Source organism: Carassius gibelio, chromosome B8 (genome assembly GCF_023724105.1).
Source record: "Carassius gibelio isolate Cgi1373 ecotype wild population from Czech Republic chromosome B8, carGib1.2-hapl.c, whole genome shotgun sequence".
In the NCBI taxonomy this organism is placed as follows: Eukaryota; Metazoa; Chordata; class Actinopteri; order Cypriniformes; family Cyprinidae; genus Carassius; species Carassius gibelio.
This window is the reverse complement of record NC_068403.1, coordinates 9,197,655-9,222,618: the sequence shown is the minus strand read 5'-3', so window position 1 is coordinate 9,222,618 and position 24,964 is coordinate 9,197,655. Positions and strand designations below refer to the sequence as shown.

Sequence of the window (24,964 nt, the reverse complement as noted above, 5' to 3'; positions counted from 1 at the left end):
ATTTAGTTTTACAATTGAAGATTTATTTCATGGCTTACGTAAAATTAGTAATCTGAAAAAAATTAATTGTGTTAAAGATTGATTGACTCTGCACTGTTCCCTTGATGCTATCATTTAAAATGTCCCAGCGTCAAATTGTAGCTCATGTTCTTGTTTATTTTATTTGTTCTCTTAATTTAGGCTTCTAATTGGTCCATTTCCCACCTCCGAGTCCGCTTTCTCACACACACACACACACACACATCCTGAGCCAAAACTCTTTTGAGCTCTTTTCATATTTCACTGCCAACCTCATGGAGCACCTATGGGAATGATTGACAACTCCTGGAACGTCCTTATTAGAGTCTTTTCCCCCTTAATTGCTGACATTTATCCAGTGTTTCTTGGTGTTTGCTAATGTATTACTGCTGCTGCTCTCTGAGGGTCTCCGTGGCCCATGGCTGTTATGGGCTTTCAGCGTCACAGACCTGCGGAGGCGGCTTATTGGGCCCGCTGGTTGCCGTATCGACGAGGCTCAGCTCTAAGCCCATACAGAGCCCCTTGTGAGATTGCTGTCTGCAGGTGAAGTTTTCTAGAAAGAGGTATATAAACTCTAATATTGCCAATCTTCTGTCTTCAGAATCCTCAGCTTGCTGTCGATCTCCACTCCCTGTGCCTTAATGGGGCCGACTGACATAAAGCATGCTATACATGTTTAGATCAACACCCTGCTGACTATGCCACTGTCATATTTATCAGTGGGTAGTGGTGATCTATCATCGTTTTTCACACTGCATGATAGATTTGGAAACTATTTAAATTTAGAGCACTTGTAAATAAACTTTACTCATTTTTTAATTATTATTTTTATTATTTAAAGTTATATATGGGTCAAAGACGTTAAGATGTCTGCATCAAAAGAAAAACTGATTTTATATCTATAAAAAAAACATTAAATGTAAGTAAAGTGTCTACTTTTAAGGCTTCAAATAAGTTTTTGGATAATAAAATGTCAAAATTTGGTTTAAATAATGTTACATTGTCATTCAGTGTAACACAAAATGTATGTAAAAAATCAAACATCATGATTATTTATTATTGTACATATGAAAATATATAAAAGAATAAGGGAGCATATTACATTTTATTGTGTTTTAATTGAGTAAAATAATCTTACTGATAGATGGGTAAAACCAAGGATAGTGGTAAATTAAATAAAAATGTAAAATTACAACTAATTAGTATTTGGGGTGAAAGTAATTATTCTTTTAATATGTCATAAATTGATTTTTGTTGTAAATATGCCTGACAAGAACGTTACACTGAATTACATTTTAGTGGGTGTCTTCTGTAAATCAGGGAAAATGTATGATATTTATTTTTTGCTCTGAAAAACAGAAACAAACTTAACTTACAATTAAATTAAACAGAAAACTTGCTATGCACTTATTATTTATATGCTTAACCCCTTTTTCATCTTTGAACCATATATAAAAGTATATGTATATACATATATGCATGCACATTTATGTAAGTAAATACAAAATAATAAATAAATGTTAATTATTTATCTAATGCATATACATTTATAATTACTAGCTTTTTTCTTCATTTTTATTAAAGTTTGGACATGTCAGTTACTATTTTTTTTTTTTTTATTATTATTTCAAATAATATTTTAGTTTTAAAGTATCACTATTGTGACCCTGAGTTTTGCACTACAGAATTATAACGTTTTATTATTGTAAGAGGCATCTGCTGTTGTCTGCCATGCGGCATCAGGCAAATCGTAGCAGTTACAGATTACACCTTAAACAGGTGAAAACAAAACATCGCCTAGCCTATTCACACTTTTTTTTTCTCGAAGAGCTTAGTTCTGAAAGGTTCACTGGGCATTTTAAACACTGTATTTGACCCTAGATCTTAATCAAGCCTGACACCTCTTCAAACCCCAGCCTGAAAGAGTCCAACAGGTGTTTAGGGTGGGGCTTCTTATTTTTCTTTTCTTTTCTGGACTCCACACTCTCTCGCTTTTTCTGCGCTCTGTAGCTCTCTTGTCCTCATCTATCAAAGAAGGCAGACACAAGGTGCAGCTCGGGGCTTTCGGACGACTAGAGCAGCTGTCAGCAGTAATTATCTCCTTCACAGCCTAAACGATGAAGAATGACAACAGATAGCTGAAAACATCCAAGAGGAGAAGTAAAAGTTAGCCAGTAAAATTTGTTTAGTTGATAGTAGATGAAGTCCCCTAAGATGAGGACAGAGAAAAAGGAATGGAATTCCTCTTTTGCATGGTGCTCAGTGCTATGGGCTTTAATGCAAGTGTTAATGAAAGGGGTCCAAAAGAGGAGGATTTTGTTCTTTGTTTGGCGGTGGGGAGGGAGGTGTGGAAAGATGAGGGGGTGACCTCTCCCCTGTAGCCTGAGGCTCTGAACACACACACAGCTAAGCACCCAGACACACTCATACCATTAGACAATAGGGTCAGAACATGGAAGTTTCACCACTTACCTGTGACTTTAAGTGCCCTAATTCTACCCTGCTTCTCGTGTGAAATAATGGAAAACAGGATTTAGCTTATTAGATAACGGTTATTTACTATGTAAATGTACTGTAATATTTACTTTCCTGACTATTTATGAGAACTAAACTGAAAAGAAAAAATCATTATGAGCACATTTAAGGGATTATTCACATAAACATGAAATTATTGCTTATTTAATGTCATTAAAAACCTTTATGACTTTATTTTGTATACTGTAGATGTATTTTTTTATTTATTATTATTATTAATTTTTTTGGTCGTCAAATTAAAATTCATAAGAGATCAGGGTTGCTTGGAATTCAGAAACTATGAAAATGTCATAGGTTTGAAACAACATGAGCTTGAGTAAATTAAGACAGAAATTGCATTTTTGGGTGAACTATCCTTAAATATTCAAAACTACCCATTTGGATATCAACGTCTATTCAGGATTAAACAACTTTACCAACCCAATGATCTAACCTGGTATGTGGAGGTTTGCATAAAAATGGTTATTAATATTACAATATTTTAGGTCGGATAAAGAGTTATGGAAAACTTTATTATGACTGCACAGGCACCTTCAGTAGTGGCACAGTTTACCCTTTCTTCCCTATGATTTCTTCCCTAGTGAGTTCTACATTTTCTCTCTGATCCTCTCGCAAAAAGAACATGTCTGATGTTTGGACAGTGCTTTTGTTTGTGTCACCCAGCAGTACTGTACATTGTCTCTCTGTACAGACAGTCTGTCTTTAATTAGTCCTTGTAGAAGAGAAACACTGTGATTCTTCTCTCTGTGTGGGCCATCACAAAGAAAGAGAGAGTGTCTTGTGTGTTTGTGTGTTTTGGGGGAGTTAGCGCCCTGTTAAAGTACTTGACATTCTGAAATCCTCTCTGAGTTGCATTATGGGATATCATGGAGCTTAAACCAAAGCTTCTTTACACTTAATCTGTTATGTTTGTTAATCAATACCAAGATGGGACATCGGTCTTGATATGTCTCAAATTTGTTAAACTTAAAATGGTAATATGTAAATGGTGTTATTGGGTGCAATTTGTTTGTTTCACCTAATGATGCAATTTATAAGTAGATCAAAAATGGAAAAACCAATAACTCACGTTGGTGATACATTGGTATAAATATAGCATGAATTGAACCAAAAATCTCTCTAACACACATGAAGGTAAAAGAGCACAAGAGCCCCCTGCAGTCAGGTATCAATTTTCTCTTTGCCTCCTTGTGTTTTAATTTCTTCTTGTGTCTGTCTTGCTACTTTAGACCGGTTTAATACAGGCTAAGAGCTGAAAAATGTTTATCATTACTGTTGTTGTAAAGTATAGACCACTGTGGTCATTAAGGTATTGAAAATAAATATGTAAAAACAGACTGTGATTATAGTGTGTAATTGGTAATGTCAGATAAGGGTTGAGAGAATAGACCTCTGTGGGAGTTATGAGTGTGTGTATGGGGCTGGTCTGTAATGAGTCCCTGTAGTGTGGAGTGCTGCTGACATTTCCACTCTAGCCTGAGAGTTAATGAGGTACTCAGGCCTTCACCAGCAGCTCACCGTATGCTGCATGTGATGCTCTTTAGAGAGCCAAACACACAGTACCTCTGTCATGAGCCAGAGAAACCATGAATACCGTAGATGAATAACGATGGTCTCTGCAAACTTTACTGGGAAATGCTATCTTAAAGGAATAGTTCATCCAATAATTCTATCATCGCTGGCTCCTTATGATGTTCCAAACCCAAAATGATAACTTGATAAACGTTAGTTATGATGACTCTGTGGTCTTTTCCATTAACCGAAAGGGGTGTTTTGTTTTACACGCAACAAAAAGGTTGGGAAAACAATAAAATGTCTAATAAATAATTGTTTTGCTCGCACAGATGACTCTGGCCTCCAGTGGAATCAGTTACCCCTGCCACCACCTGACTGTGAGCAGAAGATCTTCCCCTGCCCTCACGGTGGAACAGACAGATGAGGTGCAGCAGAACACACATCAACACCAATACAATGCACAAACAGCATCAAAGCTGCTGTCGTTTACCTGTAGAGGAGAACCAGGAAGAAGTTCTGTTTCTCTCTTAATGTTTACATTTATATATTTCATTTCTGCTGTCTTTGTTTTTTTATACATATGGAAAGCCAGCATGTGGTGCCAGTTTTGGCTATTTTAGTTTTTTGTGGGATTTTTAATTAGACTGCTCCGTTCAGCCAAAATGGATAAATGATTGCCATTTTTATCTTTAATGAGAAACTCGTTGTTGGAATAGAAATGGAGTCCTGCTCTGAATTGATGAAATAATTTGTAGTGGGCACAGGGATCGCTGTTGAGTTGCCAGGCGTAACACTGCAGCCAGACTTGCCCGTGTTTCAAGTTTGATGGCAACCTTTCAACAGATTGACAACAATTACATTCTCTGCACCGTTCATATTAGGTTTGGTCCCCAATGTAAAATTTAAATTGAAGCTCTTTTATGTACTATTATACTTTTTTATGGAATTGTAATTGGGCAGTCACTGATATAGCCATTTTTTTGACTCACTCTAATAGCTATTTCTGTTATATATATATATATATATATATATATATATATATATATATATATATATATATATATATATATATATATATATATATATATATATATATTAGTTATTATTATTTTTTGTATTTATTTTTGCTTTTGCCCCCCTCCCCAATTCTAAACACAAATATATAATTTCAGTGAAATTACGGCTAGAAATTAGATTTAACATTCTGATATATATATATATATATATATATATATATATATATATATATATATATATTTATTTATATATATATATATATATATATATATATATATATAATCTTTACGAGGCCTTTTATGGTTGAATTATTATTAATATTCAGTTTATTAATTAAAAAAAATAAAAAAATTGTAATTTTAATTAAAAATAGGTTTTGATATTATCATCATTTTAAATATATAAGCTTAACCTTGGGATTTATGCCACAGTTGACACTGAAGCAGTTTAGAGAGAGAGAGAGAGAGATAGATAGAGATAGAGATAAGTTTTTTAATGTAAGGATTTATTTAATTTAGAAATATTCAAGTTCCTTCATTTGGATATGATCCCCATTGGTCTGATCACAGATAATGTGCATCTCTAGGTTTGTCACACACAATTGCCTTTTTTTTTTTTTTTTTAAGAAATTGCCTCTATGTCTATGTTACAGTGCACAGATGTTCACATGGTCAGTGACAGTGAGGGAGATGATTTCGAGGATGCACCTGAGTTTGGTGTAGATGAATCTGAAGTCTTTGGCATGGGAACCTCGAGTTTTCAAAAGACACCGATGAGTAAGTTATACTGTGTCATTTAATCAGGGTTTGACCATGAAAGAATGCCGTTTACTGGATATCTGTATTGATATACTTCTTCCCTCAGTGCCAGAGAACAGTGAAAATGAGGGTGATGCCTTACTGCACTTTACTGCTGAATTTTCTAGAAGGTGAGATCCCTGGACAAAGTAACATTTCTTATCCAATTTCACTAAAGAAAACCAAACATGTGTTGTACACATTTTTTCAGCACTGCTGGTTTTGAATAAGATGTTTTTAATGTTTGAAAATAGCTGCTCTGATATTCAGTATTTGCTTATTTGTGTGATATTTGCTCAGTTTGTGCATGTATGTTTTGTAGATATGGCGATTGCCATCCTGTGTTCTACATCGGCTCCTTGGAAGCAGCATCTCAAGAGGCCTTTTACGGCAAAGCCAGAGATGTGAGTATAACCTCCATAATTTACCAATTAATAAGTGAGTAATTTATATCATTATTTTATTTCAATCTACTTTTTTAATTAATTAACTTTTTTATTATAAGTGATTTATTTTATTTTAATGGTGACAGTTGGAGGTGGTACTGGAAATAATTGGGAAAACAGTGGGTGGTGGCATCAGGAAATGACCAGAGCCAGATTCTAGAAACCTACATTGCCCACATATAAGCATGTGCACTACCAGGTCACATCTCTAACATTTCTTTTGATGCTCAGGTATATAAACAACGCTAAACGGTTGATTGGCAGAACTGCTCCCCCATCATGATAAATCCCCATCAAATTTCCGTTTCCCATTTGAACAGCTGAAGCTTTATTTAGAACAGCTTTGCGCTGGTTTTCCCGCTGTGTCCTCATAAGGAGGCTTGTATCAACTGACAGCTTGTGTGGATTACGGTCTTATTAGACTGGGAGGATGCAGCAAGATGTTCAGGGGGTTTTTGAGCATGAGGAGCGGGCTGGAATGGCTTCCTGCCTGCAGCCCAGCTGATCTCCTCCTCTCCTCAGCACAGGCACAATATGGCCGCCGCTGTCCCCCGAGGAGACAGTTCAGTGTGTCAGTAAAAACAAACTAATGTAAGAAGAAGAGATGACCTTCTGTGCTCCTATCTTGCAGACAGTCAGTGTTTTTCTTCACGGGTCACACTTTTTCACTCTTTTATCCATGTGTGCTTCTCTAGTATGCCATTGGCAGTTGCTCTGTGGTTGTTCTCCTTTTGGGCGTCAGCCAGAGGATTTATCGTTGGGAAGGATTTAACAGGACTTATTTAAGCTATGCGTCATTAAAAAGTACTTTTGATTAAAAATTATGAAAGATGAATAGATATTTCTAAAAATGAATCGGCGTCAACTGAAATGTTGTTCCGGTACAGCAAAGTCCCAAATGACTTATGAAATATTTTTAGCGTATTTTACGTTAAACACTACATTGTGGTATTAGTTAATTATGACGTAACGTGTTTCCCATAGGATTGTAGAATATGGGGGGATGGACCTAGGGGATGCCACCCCCGGTTGAACATTTTTGTCTATTTTGAATTTTAGTGCCTCAATCTGGTACACTTTGAGAGTTTAAAATTAAGTGCGCCAACTAATTTTTAGTGTCCAAATTAAATAGAATAAAAAAACATTAAAGTGGAAGCCAAACAATTATAATATAATAATAATAATACTTTCATTATTATTATTATTATCCATAAGACAGTAATATATTACTATTGTAATAAAGCTACACTGTAAAATAAATGTAAAGCATACAGGTTTAAACACCGCTGTTAGCCAGTTTTGTGAAATGCTTTAATCATATGACCACAGATATGTTGTAAATTATTCAAATGTGAAAGTAATGCATAACTGGTGTCAGTTGCATTCCCAAATGCATTTTAAACTCACAGCACATGCTCTGTGAAGTAAAAAAATCAGAACGCGAACACGAGCTCTTTCAAACGTGCTGTGCAACAGACTATATATTTAATTAAATTACTTTATTTTGGTATCATTGACACATCCATTGTCAAAGAAATAGTTCAACGTGTTATTTTATTACCAAAAGTGTACAAAATATTTTCATTTCCAATACAGAAGTGTGCTAGGAAAGATTAGATTGTGGCAGGCCGCAAAAGTCTAGACCGTTAATGGGAAACACTGATGAAGTTTCTGCATGTCAACATCACCATATAGAACTGCGAAAACAAAGACCAGTAAAATAGGGATCTCAAAGGTATGCATTCAAGAAACCCATTTCAAACTACTCAGGCCATTGCTCGAACCACTGTGCTCACCTCCTGTCAGTCAGACGGTCTTCTCGTTAAGTTTAGGTTGTTTAACCATGGCTCTAAACATTTGTACACGTGTGCATGTGTGGGATGGATTTTTTTTGAGGGCACTTGTGCCCCTCTCTCATAGACCTGAGAGGCTAATCACTAAGTAAAACACTACATGTGATGAAGTGTTTCTGGAGTGGGAGATGCTCCCAATCCATCCTTAATGAAAATGCTGGAGGTCCTCTGGAGGATCAGTGGAAGACCCTTGAGTCAGGCCACCCATCAGCACACAGGCCTCATCACAAATCCCCTTAACATCCAGCTAATCACGCTAACCCTCCTCTGCCACCCGCATAAAGACAGCCATCAAAATTCATAGCTTCTTCACGCCCTTCATGGGTTTTTCATGCATGAGCTTCATAGAGGAGCCTCCGTGACAAAGTGATTTTCCGGTCCGCAAGAAAAGAGATAGAGAGAGATGAGTTTTCTGACACCAGAAAGACTTGTTTTTAACAGTGCTGTTCCAACAGGAGGACTGATGTAAATGGACTCTTGTCTATATACATTGATCAAAATAATTTATTGATGTGTCAGTCGTGCACATCCACAGGAAAAGTAAAAATGCCTGATTCATGAGCGAATCCTTCTTGTGAGGCAAATGATCCTAATGTTTCACAGCACACTGGAGAGGAAGATTAAAATCGCTGTTATAACTGAATAAATAATAATGACCTTCATATTATTCTGTTTGTTTCATAGCAATCAGATGACTTGGAATATAGTTCTCAAGTCATGTGAATCACATTTATTATACTTTTATGGTGCCTTTGCATCCTTTTCAAAACTTAAGATTTTTAATTTTTTTTGTCCTCTGGAAGAAAGTAAGTCATTTGGGTTTTGGAGTGACATGTGGGTGACTAAATAATGACAGAATCTTCATTTCTGGGTGGACTGGCCCTTTAAGAGTTGTATTACATATACAAGGCACGCAGCTCTTAAAGCTAAACTCTAATTATGCAACAAGATTATTATTATTATTACTAGATTATTGTTCAGTTTTTGTGGGAGAATCTCTTGTAGTATTGTAAGTGCCATCTGTTAAAGCAGTCCACTACAGGTCAAGAGAGAGCAGTAATATGAACTCCTCATTTCCCATTGTTTGCTTTCCTATAGGCAAAAGAGGATGATCACTTTCACCATCTCTCCCCCCTTCCGGCACATACACATTGCCTGTAATTAAAAACATCCTTTCACAATACTTTTACAAGATGATCGTCTGTGTAACTAGCGTTACTCTCACAGTTGAGCAGGTGGCGATAATTTGAGGAAAATCTAGATTTTTTTCAGTCAGTAGAAGTGTGACCAGACTCCAGGAGTCCTTTTGGGGCCAGTTGCATAAACTTATGATAAGTCAGTGCCGAGTTTGACCAACTAGCAGTTCTCCAAAGGGTCAAAATCAGTCTTATTCTTGGATTCAACTGAGACTAATCAATGCTTTTATTTCACTGAATAATAAAACAAAAAATATGACCACTCTAATAGAAAAAACTCATAAGAAAGAGTAGTCTCAAGCTTTTATGCAGCCATCCACTGCATTGAGTAAAAGCGAAATGTTTTTTTTTTTTTTTTATTGTTTACATCTTAAGAAATAACGTGATGTTAGTATCAATAGAAGGACATTTTGGCACTCGCTTTATTTCTGTTTCTGGTAGCTTCGCCCACAGTGAAATCTCATTGGTCCAAAATCTCTATTGATAACGCATTAATCATTAAATTCACAGTGTAATGGAAGTAGAAGTAGACTGCATTGTGATGTACATCCAAGTGAAGTAGATTATTAAAAAAGAAGAAATTTAGTTGACTTGGTTCTGTTCTTTGGTTGTTGATTGAATGAAGGCAGATCTAAATACAAGCTTGCAATTGATTGTATTAAATATTTAATGGATGGTGAAAACAGTCTTTTAACTGGAAGATCAAGTTGTTCCTTTTGTTTGATTAAAAAATTGCGAACTTAAAAAATGAAACCTGCTTGGATGAATCATTCACAAAAAGATCACATTTTCATTTCATGCTGACTTTAAATGTTTAAATGTGTCTTGCTTTAATTTGTGCTTCATAGCATTTCGCTTCAGTTTTTATAGTCAAATTAATGCTGGAAACACTGCCTGCTTAGTGCATGGTGGAATGCTACATTTCAAACCGTATTTTGTACATTTGTTAGACACTTTTACTAATTTCAAATGCTTTGTTCAAGGTGGTTAGCATGTCCTAAATTTAATTGCAAGGCATGTTCACATCAGGTTTGATGCAACTAAATGACACACAATTTGAAAAATGCGTCTTTTTGAATTACATTTTCATATCGTCCTCCAAATTTCAATATCTGAATGATATATATATATTTTTTAAATGACTTGTATCTGAATAAATAATGACTGATTTGTGTAAAGGACTACAAAGTGGTACATTGTTTCATTCATGTTTTTCATGCTGTGATGCTTGGTGTGAATAGGCCGTCATTTAGCAGATAAACATGCTTTGTAGTCGTGCTGCAACACTGACTCACATGTCCAAAGTTAGCCTGGGAATTCCTCATTTTCAGACAACTGTGTGAAAGTTAGTACTGTCCCACTCACAGGACAGATCAGCTTTCTCTCCTCCCATGTTTCTCTCGCGTCTTTACCCTTTCCTCCTCACCATTTCAGGATTCTCGACCTGAGCAGGTGGGGGACCGCTCAAGGTGACAGAAAGAGCTTTTGGGTCAGTTTCTTCCCCAGAACAGACCCAGTAATTTGGACTCAGCGCTGATTTCTGCAGGCTAAGAAAAGCCCCACAAAAACGAGGCAAAGAAAGGAAGAGAAAACAATGGGATGAAAGTAGAGAGAAGTGACTGTGGGTAATGGAGGGGCGTGAAACGAGGGAGCTGACCAAAGACTGTTATTAGCGAGAGTAGCTTCTCCCCACCTTTTCAGTGAAATCTAAGAGGCCTCAAAAGGTCAAAACGTTTTTGCAGCTCGAAGCGAATACGCTCAGCCAGTGCTGAAACAGCCATGTCAGTTTTAGGACAGACTACAAGAGAGGAGTGGAAAAGTTCATGTCTCGTTTTCATCCACCCCCTTCTAGTTTTTGACTAGTAAAATCTCGCCCTTTCTCCAGGACCCATTTGCTTGTCTACCCAGCATGAGTGTTTAATCTTTTCAGGGCCTTGAATCGGGTTCGTGAAAGAGGCCTGAGCTCTCTCCCGCCAGGGGCCGTGCAGCTCATTCGAGAGCTTTAATTACTGTGCAAACACACCAGCGCTCCCTACATACACACCTCTGTAGAGCCCAACTTTCCTCCGTTCACTCCCTTCTTCACTTCCCTCACCGCTTTGCTTTCTGTTTTTCCGCCGTTGGACTGTTGGGAAATACCTCCTGCTGTATTCAACGAACCGTCGGAGGTCAGAGCTGTAGGAAACGTTCAGAGTTGTTCTGTAATTCGGTGGGTTTTTATTCCCCTTCCTTGTCTGGTGAAACCTTTCATGTTTGCTGCGGTGTCCATGTGTGTTATTTTTTTATTTATTTTTTATTAGTTGCTGGGTTATGCAAGCGAGTGCCGTTCATCTGACGACATAAATATCTGTGGATTTGGATGTGGTTGACATCAGTGATGCTGTCCTGTTCTAGCCTGCTGTGATGGAAGGAGGGCACTGGCATTTGATGCAAAACAAATAAAGCGATTTGTTGGGTTTTTGTTTTTCAGAGAAAGTTTGATTTAGCCTGCATCAGTTTGATTTGGTTTGGATGTTTGCTTTGCTCAGGGTTAGCAGGGAGGGCACTTGCTGTCTTTTTCTACCCGTGGACCCTGGTGAAGCATTAGTGGCTTTAAAGCTCTCAGAAAGTCTGATGGAGGATCAGTGAGCCGAGATTAGATGGGTTCTGGCTTCACAGGTAGTGAATTGGCCATTGAGGCTTCAGTTTTCATGTTGTAGTTTTTTTCTGAAAATTGGATGTGGAAATGGAATAACTTGCGTGGGTATTCATTTATAAATGGGTGAATGTTTCTTTTTATTCAGTGCAGATATTTGAATGGTTTGGAATTTTTTATTTTTTATTTTTTAGTGATTGTGTTTGTGTGTGCGTGTATAGAGTTGTTTTTCAGAAGTTTACATCCAAATTATTTTGATAAAATGAATAACATTTTGCAAATTCTGCAAGATGTACATTTCTGACCACAAGTGTACATATACATAAATACCATTTACACCAGCTACACATCTATAACACAAATATATCTATAAAATATTACATTGTTATTATATTATTATAACAGATTTGTTATATTTTATTTTCATGATTTTTCTGCAAATTAGATGTTGGGGATGGAATAACCTGTGTGGCCATTAGAACCTATTTGGAATTATTTTTTTAAATGTTAATCTGATTTGTTTTATTTATTCTGTAAATCACTAAAACATCAATATTAAATGAATTGTCAAGGAACCATAAGCATAGAGATGAATTTGAATCATATCCATAATCTCAATTCATATGATGCATATAACAGTTTGTATATGTTGTGCTTCTGTCATTCAGAGAAAACTGCTGGCTATCTACCTCCACAATGACGAGAGTGTCCTCAGTAATGTGTTCTGCTCTCAGATGATGTGCGCAGACACCATAGTGTCATATCTCAGCCAGAACTTCATCACATGGGCCTGGGACGTTACTAAAGAAGCTAATAAAGCCAGGTAACACTGTTAAGCATGTTCCTTCCTTTCATCTCTCTCATCGCATGCACTCACAATGGCAGTCAAACCATCCAGAACGGTGGGGATCGGAAGCATTTTCACACTCAAAATGGATGATCTCTTAATGAGAGGCATTCCTCCCTTCCCCCCTCTCCTCTTCTGACTCTCTCTCCTCATAGAGGACTTTAACAAAAGATGTTGTGTTTGCTCACTGAGGCCCCGGTAGGGCAATCTGCACTAATCTGCCCCGCTAAAGGGTCAGTTAGACACACAGCCATCATAGAGCACACTCCTCAGAATGTCTTCATTTCAGGATGCCAATTACAGAGATTTTACATTTTGTTGCTGGGCAAATGCAACTTTTGAACCTCAGAAGTATTCGTAACTTATGCCCAAAACAGTATTGCAAGATTGCAAAAATATATCTGTTTTCCCTGTTTCAAATGTGCTGTTGAGTAAACTGTACGAAGATCCCAGATTGCTTCAGGTAGAAAAGGAGCATGCAAAATAAAAAATGTAAGGTCAGAAAAGGAAACGAATAGAGAGAGAAAAAAGAAGAGAAGCTGGTCAGGCAGCAGATGGATTCTTGATTGGTCCCAGCAGGCTTTGCTTCTGAGCAGGCCTCTACTTTTCCTTCCAGTAGGCTTCACCCTAAAGGCCTCCCTCCGGAGTGGACAGGGAGAGAAATACCAGCTAGTGACCTGCTTCTGCAGGGGCTCCTTCAGTCCAGCCTTGCCTCTATACCCCTCTCCCTCCCCTTCTGCTTTTTGCCCCAGCTGAGTCTTTCTACCACAGATTAAAGGCGGACAACATCTGGGGCTATTCATAATGGGAACAGAGAGAGAGAGGCACACAATCCCACATCCTTATACGCTGACATACTCATACACACATACACACCTCATTCTCACGCTCCCAAGCCAGGCCTGACTGATTGGTGATTGTGGACGGTGACTGGCAGTGTTTCTCAAAGCCAACTCTGTGAATGAAGCCTGTGAATCGCTAATCACTGACACTGATCACACAGACTTTCAGCATGATTGTGCATTAATCCAGAGCCCAAATGTAATTAGAGTGAATGTAATTAGCACCCACAGGTGCTACAGGTGCTCTTTGTTACTGGTACAGGTAAGAAAAACTTGATGGTGGAATGGTTTGTATCTAGCTGATACAAATGCTGTGTTCGCAATGCCATGCTATCATACTACTCTTGCCCAAAGATGCCCATTCATCTGTAATATCAGTAGCGCAGCAGATAAAAGACGTGTGATGAAAGATTTTGAAACGAGCGACCCGAGTTCGAGGACACCCTTTACCAAAGCTTGTTCTAGGCTACTCCTTTCCCCACCACATATCAGATCAAAAAGGCATTTATTTTCAATAAAAATAAAGGAAATATTTGAAAATTGGAAATAAAAGGTCTCATTAATAATACAGTGTTATTAGGTGGTTAGCAGTATAGGTATAGGGAGGTTTTTGTCCCAATTAAGTTGGAATCATTTAATAAGATTTTTATGTATGATAATTTAAACACCATGTTATTGCATACTATTTTATTATGTACTGCAGTGCTGAAATATTACTATCTACCACCTAACTACTATTTACACAATTATTATTAGTTCTGCTCAGTATGTAAAGTCCATTAATTATGAAATGAGTTCAATTGGGCAATATAGCATTGTTTACTATTATGAATCCTTAATTAACAAGCCTTTGTAAAAAGAAAGGTTAGTCATTTTTTTTGTGAGGTAACAACCTCAGCAGCTGTGCTGAATGAAAGTTTTGTCATCACAACACTTAAGCACACTACTCTGAAACATTTGTTGCTTATTGTATACTGTTTCACACACTATTCTTAAAAAAATAGTAGGCAGTATACAACCGTGTACTGGGCAGTTAGCAAGTATGCCATTTTTAACACAGCCAAAGTGTTTTTTTTTGTTTTTTTTGAATCCATTAAATCCTGATGATCCATATAGTTGATTTATTGCAATTAAAAACAATTTTTTCCAACAGCCACATCAGTTTCTTCACATCCTTTTTCTAATCTGTGAGATACATTGGAGGAAGTATTTCATTAAATTCAGTTGTGTCCTGAATCACCTTAATCATTATAAATCATTATAGCCATATGATACTATTTAAAGCGTTATTGCTACAATTGATCATCCCTTTTTTTGCGTTTATATAAAGAACCATTGAGAAAGGCAGGATATGTTAGGAGAGAGGGATCAGGAAAGAAACACTAGCCAGGACTCAAACTGGAGATGTCGAAGATATGTGCACAAGGCTATTCAAAATATAAAATGGATTTTTCAGTTTTGCAGCAGGTGTAAATTATACCTTAAATCATTTGACTTTTAGTGGACGGATGGGCTATTGGAGAATTTTCATTATGGATGATAAAAAAAAAAAAAATTCTGGTAGACTTACACTGAAGACATTGTCAAAAAAAATCTATATTAATATGATGTAAATAAACAAGAGTATTTAAAAACTCCAGGAAACATTTTTGAATTTAGTTGTCTGTTTTTACTGTGCAGTTGTGTCATTGAAAATCAATGCATAGTTTGAGTATCATGATCATTGTGATCGAGAAACAGTTTTCTCAGGGAAACAGTCATAGAGCAGTGCACGCCCTGTGGTTCCAGCAGATGGTCTGATACTGTGCCACACCTCTGTCGGTTCAGGCGATGGGGAAATATTACGGTTCACACACTCAAGAGTGTGTGACTTGGGCAAGGGTTGAGAAGGAGATGAGAGCATGTCACTCCAATTACAAAGCCCTCCTTGACGAGACGCTTGAAACACCTGGTGTTACTAACTAGAAAATCAAAAATAACTCCCCTGAGGTCCTTTGAAAACTCTGAACATTCTTCAAGATTTCTTTACGCATCACTGATCTGACAATGAACTGCCAACTGCAATGCCTGATGGGACCTCTGGAAACACAAGTGTTATTTGTATGATGTTTATTTTTTAAATAATTTTTTGGCAGTGAAATTGCTCTGTAGAATCTAAAGATATGTACAAATTACACAGAAGATAGATCGCCTGTTGTCCTGTTAGTTAACCATGTAACCACTCTGTTTTTAGTACGCTAACTAAATACAACTTTCTCACTCTTCTCATTCTTATTATCACTAGTTTTCACTTCCTTGTTTTCTAAATGTATATGAAATAAAGGGAATATTCAATTGCAGTACGCTATATTGTCTAACATTATTTGTATAAAAATGCTAAATAACCACGTTGTGTCTCAACTTTAACTTAAATAACTCTAGTAATTGCAAGTAATAAAAAGAGTCAAGGATGAGTGCAATATTATAACAATAATATTATTGGAATGTATTTAATAAATACAGTATGCTTGTCTGAATATACCCAGAGTCCAAAAAGTGCTCACTCATGATGCAATTTATATATATATATATATATATATATATATATATATATATATCTGATAATGGTGTGAAAAAATCTTGGTCTTGGCCCCTCCCTCTAGTGTGTTCCATCTCTCCTCTATTTTACTTTCCAGTTATTAAAGCCGATGTTATTATAAGAAGAGAGAAGCTAATCTATATTTGCATTCGCTCTATAGCAGTTCATTAATATTATGACATTTACTGTGAGCTCTCGGAGTCTGCCTGCTACCCTTTTCCTTCAGCGAAACGTTAATTTAAAGTTCTGTCTTTGTAATGGAATAAGAAATCCTCTCTGCCCTATCAAATTCTGTGCAGCGAGGGATGAATACTAATTCAGACCGGGGGAGTGTTTGGAGAAGGACCATCCTCTGAGCGGAGAGCAGAATTGGTTTTAAAGTCTGTTAATATGATGAGCGGTGTACTCTTATTAAGTTCAGTGATTGTTCAGGGGAGTTTCACTGGCTGGCTGTCCACTGTCCACTTGAATGACTGGCTCTCTTTCTTTTCTCTCACTCTCTTTCTAGACTTCTCACGATGTGTACAAGGCACTTTGGCAGTGTTGTTGCACAGACCATTCGGACGTACAAGACTGACCAGTTCCCATTACTTTTAATTGTCATGGGCAAACGGACATCAAATGAAGTTTTAAATGTCATTCAAGGTAAAATATATATCTAAGTGAACTTCAAATAAAATTTTAGATAACACTTCTTCAGTTAATTAAACTTACTTGGTACTACCAGAAAATCTGTCAACATAACTATTTGAGGTAGAATTGAAAGATTACCTTTCAGAATTTCAGAAAACCTTTGGTTTAATAATAGCAGCGCTTGAGTGGCCTTGAACTTGCGCTTGAGTGATCAAGAATTTGTGCATAGCTCAGTTATTATCTTAATGTTTATTATTTATTTAAAAATTTTAAAACTTTTAGGTTAATATTACGCACAATTTAGTCTCTGGAGGGCCGAATTACTTAAAATACATTTAAATAAATATTTAAATTTTTATATGCATAATTAAATTGTTAATAAAAACATAAATAATTAAATTATTTAATCTTTAAACAAATTAATAAATGTCTGCTGAATTTCTTTTTAGCATTGATTTGCATTAATGCTAATAATTCATAGTAATTGGGATAGTTAAAAAAACCCAAAACAAAATAAAATAAAAAATGTATTGTAGATGAATGTGTCTCATGTCATACTGTATGCAATCATTTTCCATTTGGAACATTTTGCATGCATCTCAAAGTATGAAGAACTGCAAAATTAGATATGTCTGCTCCAGTTTGACTGTTGTTGTGTTTCTGTTTGTGTGATGAAGGCAACACAACAGTGGATGAGCTTATGATGAGACTCATGGGAGCCATGGAGATCTTCACAGCACAGCAGCAAGAAGACATCAAAGATGAGGTGAGGTCCAAGATGAGCTCTCTTCATAGGCAGCATTTTAAGGTCTCGTTTCTGAAACAAAAATAGGCACATTAATTATTCTGCCTCCTAAGATGTTTCCTTTGGCCAGAATCTAAGATAGCACTGCATGTTTCCATTATGGAAAAATCTATCCCACATTTTATCATGACAATATAAACTCAGTTCTTCCAAAAATTATGCAATGCACACTACTTGTAATAACTATAACTACCTATTTATAATTCACTATACCAGACACTGATGACTGAGGTGCTTTTTATTAGGCAGATTCAAAAGTCATATTTTTAGGCCACAAAAAGGGGCATGTTGGGGCAGATGACTACCCATTGTCTGACTTGTACGAGTCGGCCCATCACACAGGGGTAAGAATAGACAGTCCGTCTGCGTCTCTGTGTTTGTCTGATTTCAGACAAGCCATGGAAGTAAAAGCACAATTGTGTAATGTAAGCTTGCGGTGGCCTATGCTTGTGCAGTCGACACAATGCTGGCAGGATGCGATTTTAGTGTTTCATGTCTGCGTGCGGTATGTAATTGTTTAAATCAATGCTAGGTCTGCAAACAAACGCACTTACAAAGAGCTCAAACAAGATGTGTCCATCTGTTCAAATGAATTAAAAACGGTTTTAAGTGAAAGGTTATTTCAAATAGTTGATCTCTATGCTCTCTGGCAACTTTCTACTGGAGATTAACTTCCTGCCTAATTAAAAACACTAATTATTAATGTTTTGTTACATGTTGTGACAGGTCTGTCCCCACTTCGAGTTGAGCTAATTAGTCATCTTTCTTCACCTGTGTGTTATAATGTTTGAGTCTGTGGTTTGTTGGGAAATATACAGACAGCAAACACAGGTTACTGTCACCCCGAGGCACATTGATTCTGTGATTTGAGAAGTCATGACATTTCATGCCTCGTCCCAGCATTCTCTTTTTTAGTTCGCACCCCTGCGTGGGATGCTTTGAATAATTATCAATCACGAAAAGCAACAGAAATTATTTGTCATGTCATAATTGTCATAGTCCTTGCCATTGTCTCAGTGTGAAAATATTTCTGCTAGACTCGAGGTAATTTGTTCAGTCTCCCTCTGCTAATAGGCCGGTTTCCCGGCTTGGTGAATAAGTTCCGTTGAAAACGTTATTTTCGAATTGTATCTGTTCCATTAGATCCATTAGGCAGTGAAATTTCTGCTTCCCTCAGTCAAGAGCGCTTGAGTAACTCTGACACGTTGATGGATTTCTGCTGGAAGCGTCTTGACTGTTTGCTCCTCGTGGCAATTAATGGTTGTAATCTGTTTGGCTGTGAAGGAAATGTGATGTGAACAGACACAAACAGGGAGCCGGGGTTAGTGAGGTGCCAGAGGAAACGCAGAGGAGATATTTAGCATTTTATGTAGTTCACACATTTGGCCCTTAGCTGGAAAGTGAAGCAACAAGTTTTCCATGCATTTTCTGTTTACTGAAAACAGTTAATGTGGTAGAAATAAAAGATGTAGTTTACCTAAAATGATAATATTTACTCCCTAGAGTAGGGTATCGATAACAATTTGATTTTGATTTGCCAGCTCTTTATTTTAGTTATGTCTAAACTATTCAAACGAGTTTTGAATGATTAATTAAAAGGACTAACTCAAAAAACAGAAAACATTAATTTAATTAGACAACATTGGTTGTGCAGAAGGTTTTTGAGTCAGCATAAAAGTTCTTTGTTTATGAATTGGACTAAACTGATGACACTGAATTTATTTTTTTATTTTTTTCAACGAGAACCACCAATTCATAAGCATAATTTCTTAATGAATTGGACATTACTGGTTGGATGAAAAATATTTAAATCAACAAAAAGAACTGGTTCAAGAGAGTCATGTCTTCATGAATTGAATTGCACTGGTTGCTGTAAATGTTTTTGCGTCAACAACAACAAAAAAAGGGTTTATTCTTTGATATTTAACTACACCTGTTGCATTAAATGTTTTTGATTCAACAAAAAGAACCAGTTCATTGCATGTTTGACTATACTGGTTGCACTGAAGGAAAGAAAATCAGACTACGAATGGTTTTGAAGGGTCAAAATATTATAGCATTGACTTAGTTTTAAATTAAATTAGTCGTTTAAAGTACAGCTGGTGATTACAGCTCATTTCAAATCATGGGTGTGGTGCTTGAATCCAAATCTTTTGTTAACCTTTTGTTTGTGCACAAATGAGTGAGCCACCTTAGAAATGTGTGGGAGTGTTTGAAAGCATTAGTTGTTGTGCCACCACTAACAGCTTGCCATTTGAGGCAGTTTAGGTTTGCCCTTTAAAGTCCTTAACCGAAATGTCCCTGTGTGTGTGTCATTCCTGTCCCATACAGTCAGGTGACTCATGGTGACCTGTCTGTGTCTGTCCGTCTGTATGGACAGATATACACCCCCTTCATACACTGTCTGGATCAACAGACAAACCCAGACAGCACACACTTATCCACCAAGATCACACCAGCATTCCTCTGTGTGTAAGTGACGTGACGTGGGGTTGTGCAGTCATGGGTAAAATAGTTATAGTCTTGCTCCATTAGCTCTAGTATAGATCACGAAACTGATTCACTGTATGTAAAAAAAAAAAAAAAAAAACATGGGAGAGGTTTTCACATTCTTTACTCACCCTGTTTAATTATTTTCATCTTACACTTTCTATTCCTCTTTGTCAGAGCACTTAAAGAATGCTTTGCTGTGTTCATGTAGAAGGATACAAGTGGAGTAAATGGATAATCAAATTGGTAAAATTGGCCTACTTATAAATTTGATCATTAACTTTATATGTTAACATTCGTTAATATTTTTTTAATGGCTGATAGATTTTAGCTTGGATGACAGCCATGAATTATGATTTGCTAATCAAGGAAATTATAGAAATCATTTTGAATGTTACAGTTTAGGTTTTCCCAAAAGAGACTGGATGTAAATTTTCTGGACATTTTGATGACCTGTCACAACACCTAAACTTTACTTTATTATTATTATTATTTTTTTTTTTTTTGTAGTTGTACTTTCAATTTTACATGTGTCTATCTACTTGATGACTAGTCACTACACCTAAACTTTTTTTGTTTTTGTTTTAATTTTACTATGAATTTTTAATTTGTATGTTTATGGTATGACCAGTCACAACATCTAAACTTTTCAAATAAGTTTTATTTTGTTTTGTTAGGTTTGTTTCCTTTTTTTTTTTTTTTTGCTCTAGGTTGCCATTTGGATAATGAACTATACTACTATACTACTTGGTAGTAAATAAATTTAATTATTCTTCCATAATTAGGTTGTTGTCACCATTTCATGAACCAGGTAAGCTGTGTGAGGCCATTAATTTTGTATTTTTTTTTTATTAAACCTTGATTAAGTTTTTGTGCCCATGCCTTGTATCTAAAAACACTTATCTATAGTGAATTCAATGTAAAACATGACCTCTCATGGCTAATTGCTTTATTATAACAGTAGATTTTGAAAGTCCTTTTGAAAGATTTTGCCTTGTACGACCAGTTCTTTAAAAGCAGTGTGTTTGGAAGAGTCAGTGTATATTTGTTCTTATTTTCAGCCCTCAGATAAAAGATCCCGTTGTTTGTAATCCCGATTCACCTGAGTTGATTCAGTGTTCAGACTTTACGAATAGAGACCCACACACATCAACCCACAAACTCTTCCTAGACCACAACATGGTTTTCACACACTCTTTTACAGCTCGTTTGAATAGAATTTGAGGATGTATCTCTCCTTTGATCAGCCTCTGTGCTCTATCGCTCCTTTCTCTCCTCTATCCTTCCTTTTCTTCTACTCTGCTCTGTGTAGTCACAACTCTTTCACATTTCCACACAAAGTCCAGCCAGTAGAAAAGACCCTTAGTCTTAAAAGCGGCTGTAGACAATCGAACGAGCCTGACTGCACAAAAGCAACAGTAGTTATTCACAGTCTTCAGTCTCAGCAGGTAGACCTGCAGCTGGGTTTTAACAAACAGGATCCACACACACACACACACACACTCACAATAATAAAAGAGCCCGTCCATTGTATGTAGAGGAACTCCATGCATTTACTTCTATAAGATACTCTTTCAGTCGTCCCCAGTTAGTGTGTCCGACAATACAATAGTATTCAGTATGTGGCCATTACTGCTGACAATGACGAGGAACCATCTCATACGTCAAAGATCCAGTGGGATTGTTATCTGGATAGACATGCACTTATAAGCTAGCTGGTGTAGGATGTAGATAATAGAAATGTAGTGATAATATAATTAAATTCTGAGACTGCTAGAAAAAAACCTTTTTTCCTAATTATAAGTTATTTCACATGGTCAGTGTCTACTTGCTTTTCCACTCTGTGACCTAAAAATAGATCTAAATTTTTCATTCTAACCTTGTTTTTTATTTATTAACTTATTTTGAAACATTATTATTATTATTATTATTATTATTATTATTATTATTATTATATCTTCAATTATTAAAAATCTATTATTTTTTACTTTTATTTTATTTGTATTTATTTATTTAGTTTACTTGTGGATCCCCCGCTTATAAAAAAAAATGAGTAAATATTAATGTTCGTATTTCAGAAATAAAAAATTGTTCCAATTTTAGATGATTAGTTCATGACATTATTTTTATTCACCCATATTTTTCTTTCAGGATGAACGTGAAGCCAGAGAACTGGTCAAAAGAGAGCAGGATGAAGCTTATCGCTTGTCTCTGGAGGCTGACCGTAAAAAGGTTTGGCAAGAAATCAAGTGTCCTTTTTTGCTCAGAACTCCTTTTTTTGGGGGTTTTTTTATTTGTTATTTATTTTCATTTAATTTAGAAGTATTATGAATGATAGTGTAAAATTCTTATTCAGTTATTTTAGTATAGTATGTTGCTAGTTAATGTGATTATTTTTTTCAGAGAGAAGCGCAAGAGCGAGAAGAGGCAGAGCAAGTCCGTCAGGAGCGAATCAGGAAAGAGCAGGAGGAGGAACGAGAGGTGAGGTTTACTTTGAGTTTCACCGGTTTGGTGACTGTTTCAATAACCCGGTTTATATGACAAGCTCTCAGGGGTTGGTGAAAAGAAGAACATTTGAGAATGACCCTAAATAATTCACCTTAATTGTAGCATGGTACAGGCCATGTAATCAGGATCCTTCCTTGTAAAAGAACTGGAATTCACAGGAATGTACTAGTTTCCTTGTTTTATTCTATGTAAAGCCCAGCGAAGTTTTGTTGGCTTGCCAAATATGAATGATTCCCTGCATTATGTTACTATTACTCTCTGTTACCAGTTAGTTCCAGTTAATTGGTTTAAAAGAGCCATTAATGCTATTGCAAACATCTTAAATCTTTAAAATCACTCTTTCTCATCCATTGAAGCTGAAAAAATGAGCACAAAAATGACACCTGTTCTTTAAGTCCAGATTTAAACCTGACAGTTTCACTCACATTGACATTTAATGTGTTTATGGATATTCTAAACATGTCACTTAAATGGGATTTCACGCCTCATAAGATGACAAATAGCAGTGACAGCCATAAAGCTTCATGTCCTGTCGTAACCACTCTCATCAAACACACCGTTTACATTGTTGCAGAAATCACATAGTTATTTGCAGTCCGCCCGCGTACTCCTGCAGTGTTTGCGCTATCGGCCCGTATACGAGCTGTACAAAACGACAGGTGCACGTCAAAACACTGACACTCTCACAAAGACGGCATGAAAAAGTGTCACGGAAAGTTAAATCTCACCTGTAGATGTAGGAGTGAGCAAATATACCCCTTCCCTATCAGCTGATCAGCAGAATACAATACCACTGTATTAACATTCAATTTTATTACAGATGGTGCGGTTTAGCGCTCTTTCTAAAGACAGTTTGTGGCACAAAGTGTACTTGTTCATTTAGTGTGCTTACAAGCGCAAGCACACACTCTTTTTAATAAGATATTTGCTCACCAAAAACACAAAAAACCGCCACACCAGTATCCAGATTATCATCTGTTTACTCAGAAGGAAATACTAACCGGACCAGCTCAGTTGAAACTACTATATGAGATAATTTGTCATTTTTAGGCTTTAACAAAAGCATGTAATTAGTTCAATCTCCTATTGCCGTGGTACCATTCTTGTCAGGATGTGGTGTGTAGGCTACAGTATAGACCTTCAAACATACGATACCCTACAATAGCTCACTTTAGCTTCTTTTAATGCTCGTCTTGGACAAAGCTTTTAATTTGAGGCATATTGTGGAGAGGTAAACACAGAGACGGCCTGGAGGCGAAGTAATTGTGTCAGTCCTGTGTGTGTGTGTGTGTGTGTGTGTGATGTTAACTCAGCAGCAGCCTTGTGTTTTAATGAGAGCAGCGTCTAAAGTTGTTCACCTGCTGGCTGTAATGAACCCAAGGGGAAAAGAGGCTTGAAACACACACACACACTTTAAACAGATAAAATCACCTGCAGTAAACTCCAAATGACCGTTTGCTTTTTTCCTTCCTTCCATGCTGAAACGTCACGCCTTTGGACGTGAATCTCCAAGCTGTGAAACGGGTGACATCTCTTTCATTCCTGCACCTTAGAGGTCACCCGTTACGTTTCATGACATGGTTTGGATTCGCACAGAATCGTAATTAACCTCTTGCTCTTGAAGGGAAAGATTAGATTAAAATGCCATACATTCATTTTCTGCGATTTTAAGCAGCTGTTACAGTTTGGCCGTATGTGGAGTGCGTGTATCTGCGTTTCTTCCCGTGCCTAATTTTTTGATATTGTGTGTGTGTGTGTATACAAGGCAGTAAGATGCTGTCCACCTGGAGTCTATCCAAGCACGCGCACACCCTTGCACACGCCCCAAACCACAGCACCTCGGTGGGTCTATGCAACAATAGGCGCACTGGAGGGAAACAATCAGCAGAAGTGTATAGAGAAGTAGAGAAGGGAAATGCTCTGTGATTTGGACTCTTTTGTGACCCAGACAGTGCATGAAAGGCCGAGGGGGAGTGCTGATGTCATTATTCTCTGCCGTCAGGTGCTACACACAAACTCTGTTTGTTTAGCGCAGTGAAAAGGATGCTCCTTAGTGTCCTTTGTGCGCAGGGACCAGGAAACACACAGACACGTACGTGCACACATACATCCCGAGCAGGGCTGGGGAGAGACGCCGTTCGGCCCCCCAGAGGGCTTTTACACGCGGCCCCTACCTAAGGGAGCGGGGCCGGCACGCGCTCACACAAGCCACCTGCTGCTAATGAGCTACTGTTGTACACTTTGACGAA

At 36.9% G+C, this 24,964-nt stretch overlaps 1 protein-coding gene across 2 annotated transcripts in view; it reads left to right on the top strand.

Moving 5' to 3' along the window:
• Positions 1-24,964, top strand: part of faf1 (Fas (TNFRSF6) associated factor 1) — a 66,482-nt gene that overhangs the window by 30,795 nt on the left and 10,723 nt on the right. For both annotated transcript variants that reach the window (XM_052563700.1, XM_052563699.1), the window contains exons 9-17: positions 4,398-4,493; positions 5,738-5,861; positions 5,950-6,013; positions 6,205-6,286; positions 12,681-12,835; positions 16,788-16,924; positions 17,590-17,678; positions 22,359-22,439; positions 22,611-22,688. In XM_052563700.1, coding sequence (XP_052419660.1) covers positions 4,398-4,493; positions 5,738-5,861; positions 5,950-6,013; positions 6,205-6,286; positions 12,681-12,835; positions 16,788-16,924; positions 17,590-17,678; positions 22,359-22,439; positions 22,611-22,688 — 906 coding nt within the window. The remainder of the gene's footprint in view (positions 1-4,397; positions 4,494-5,737; positions 5,862-5,949; positions 6,014-6,204; positions 6,287-12,680; positions 12,836-16,787; positions 16,925-17,589; positions 17,679-22,358; positions 22,440-22,610; positions 22,689-24,964) is intronic.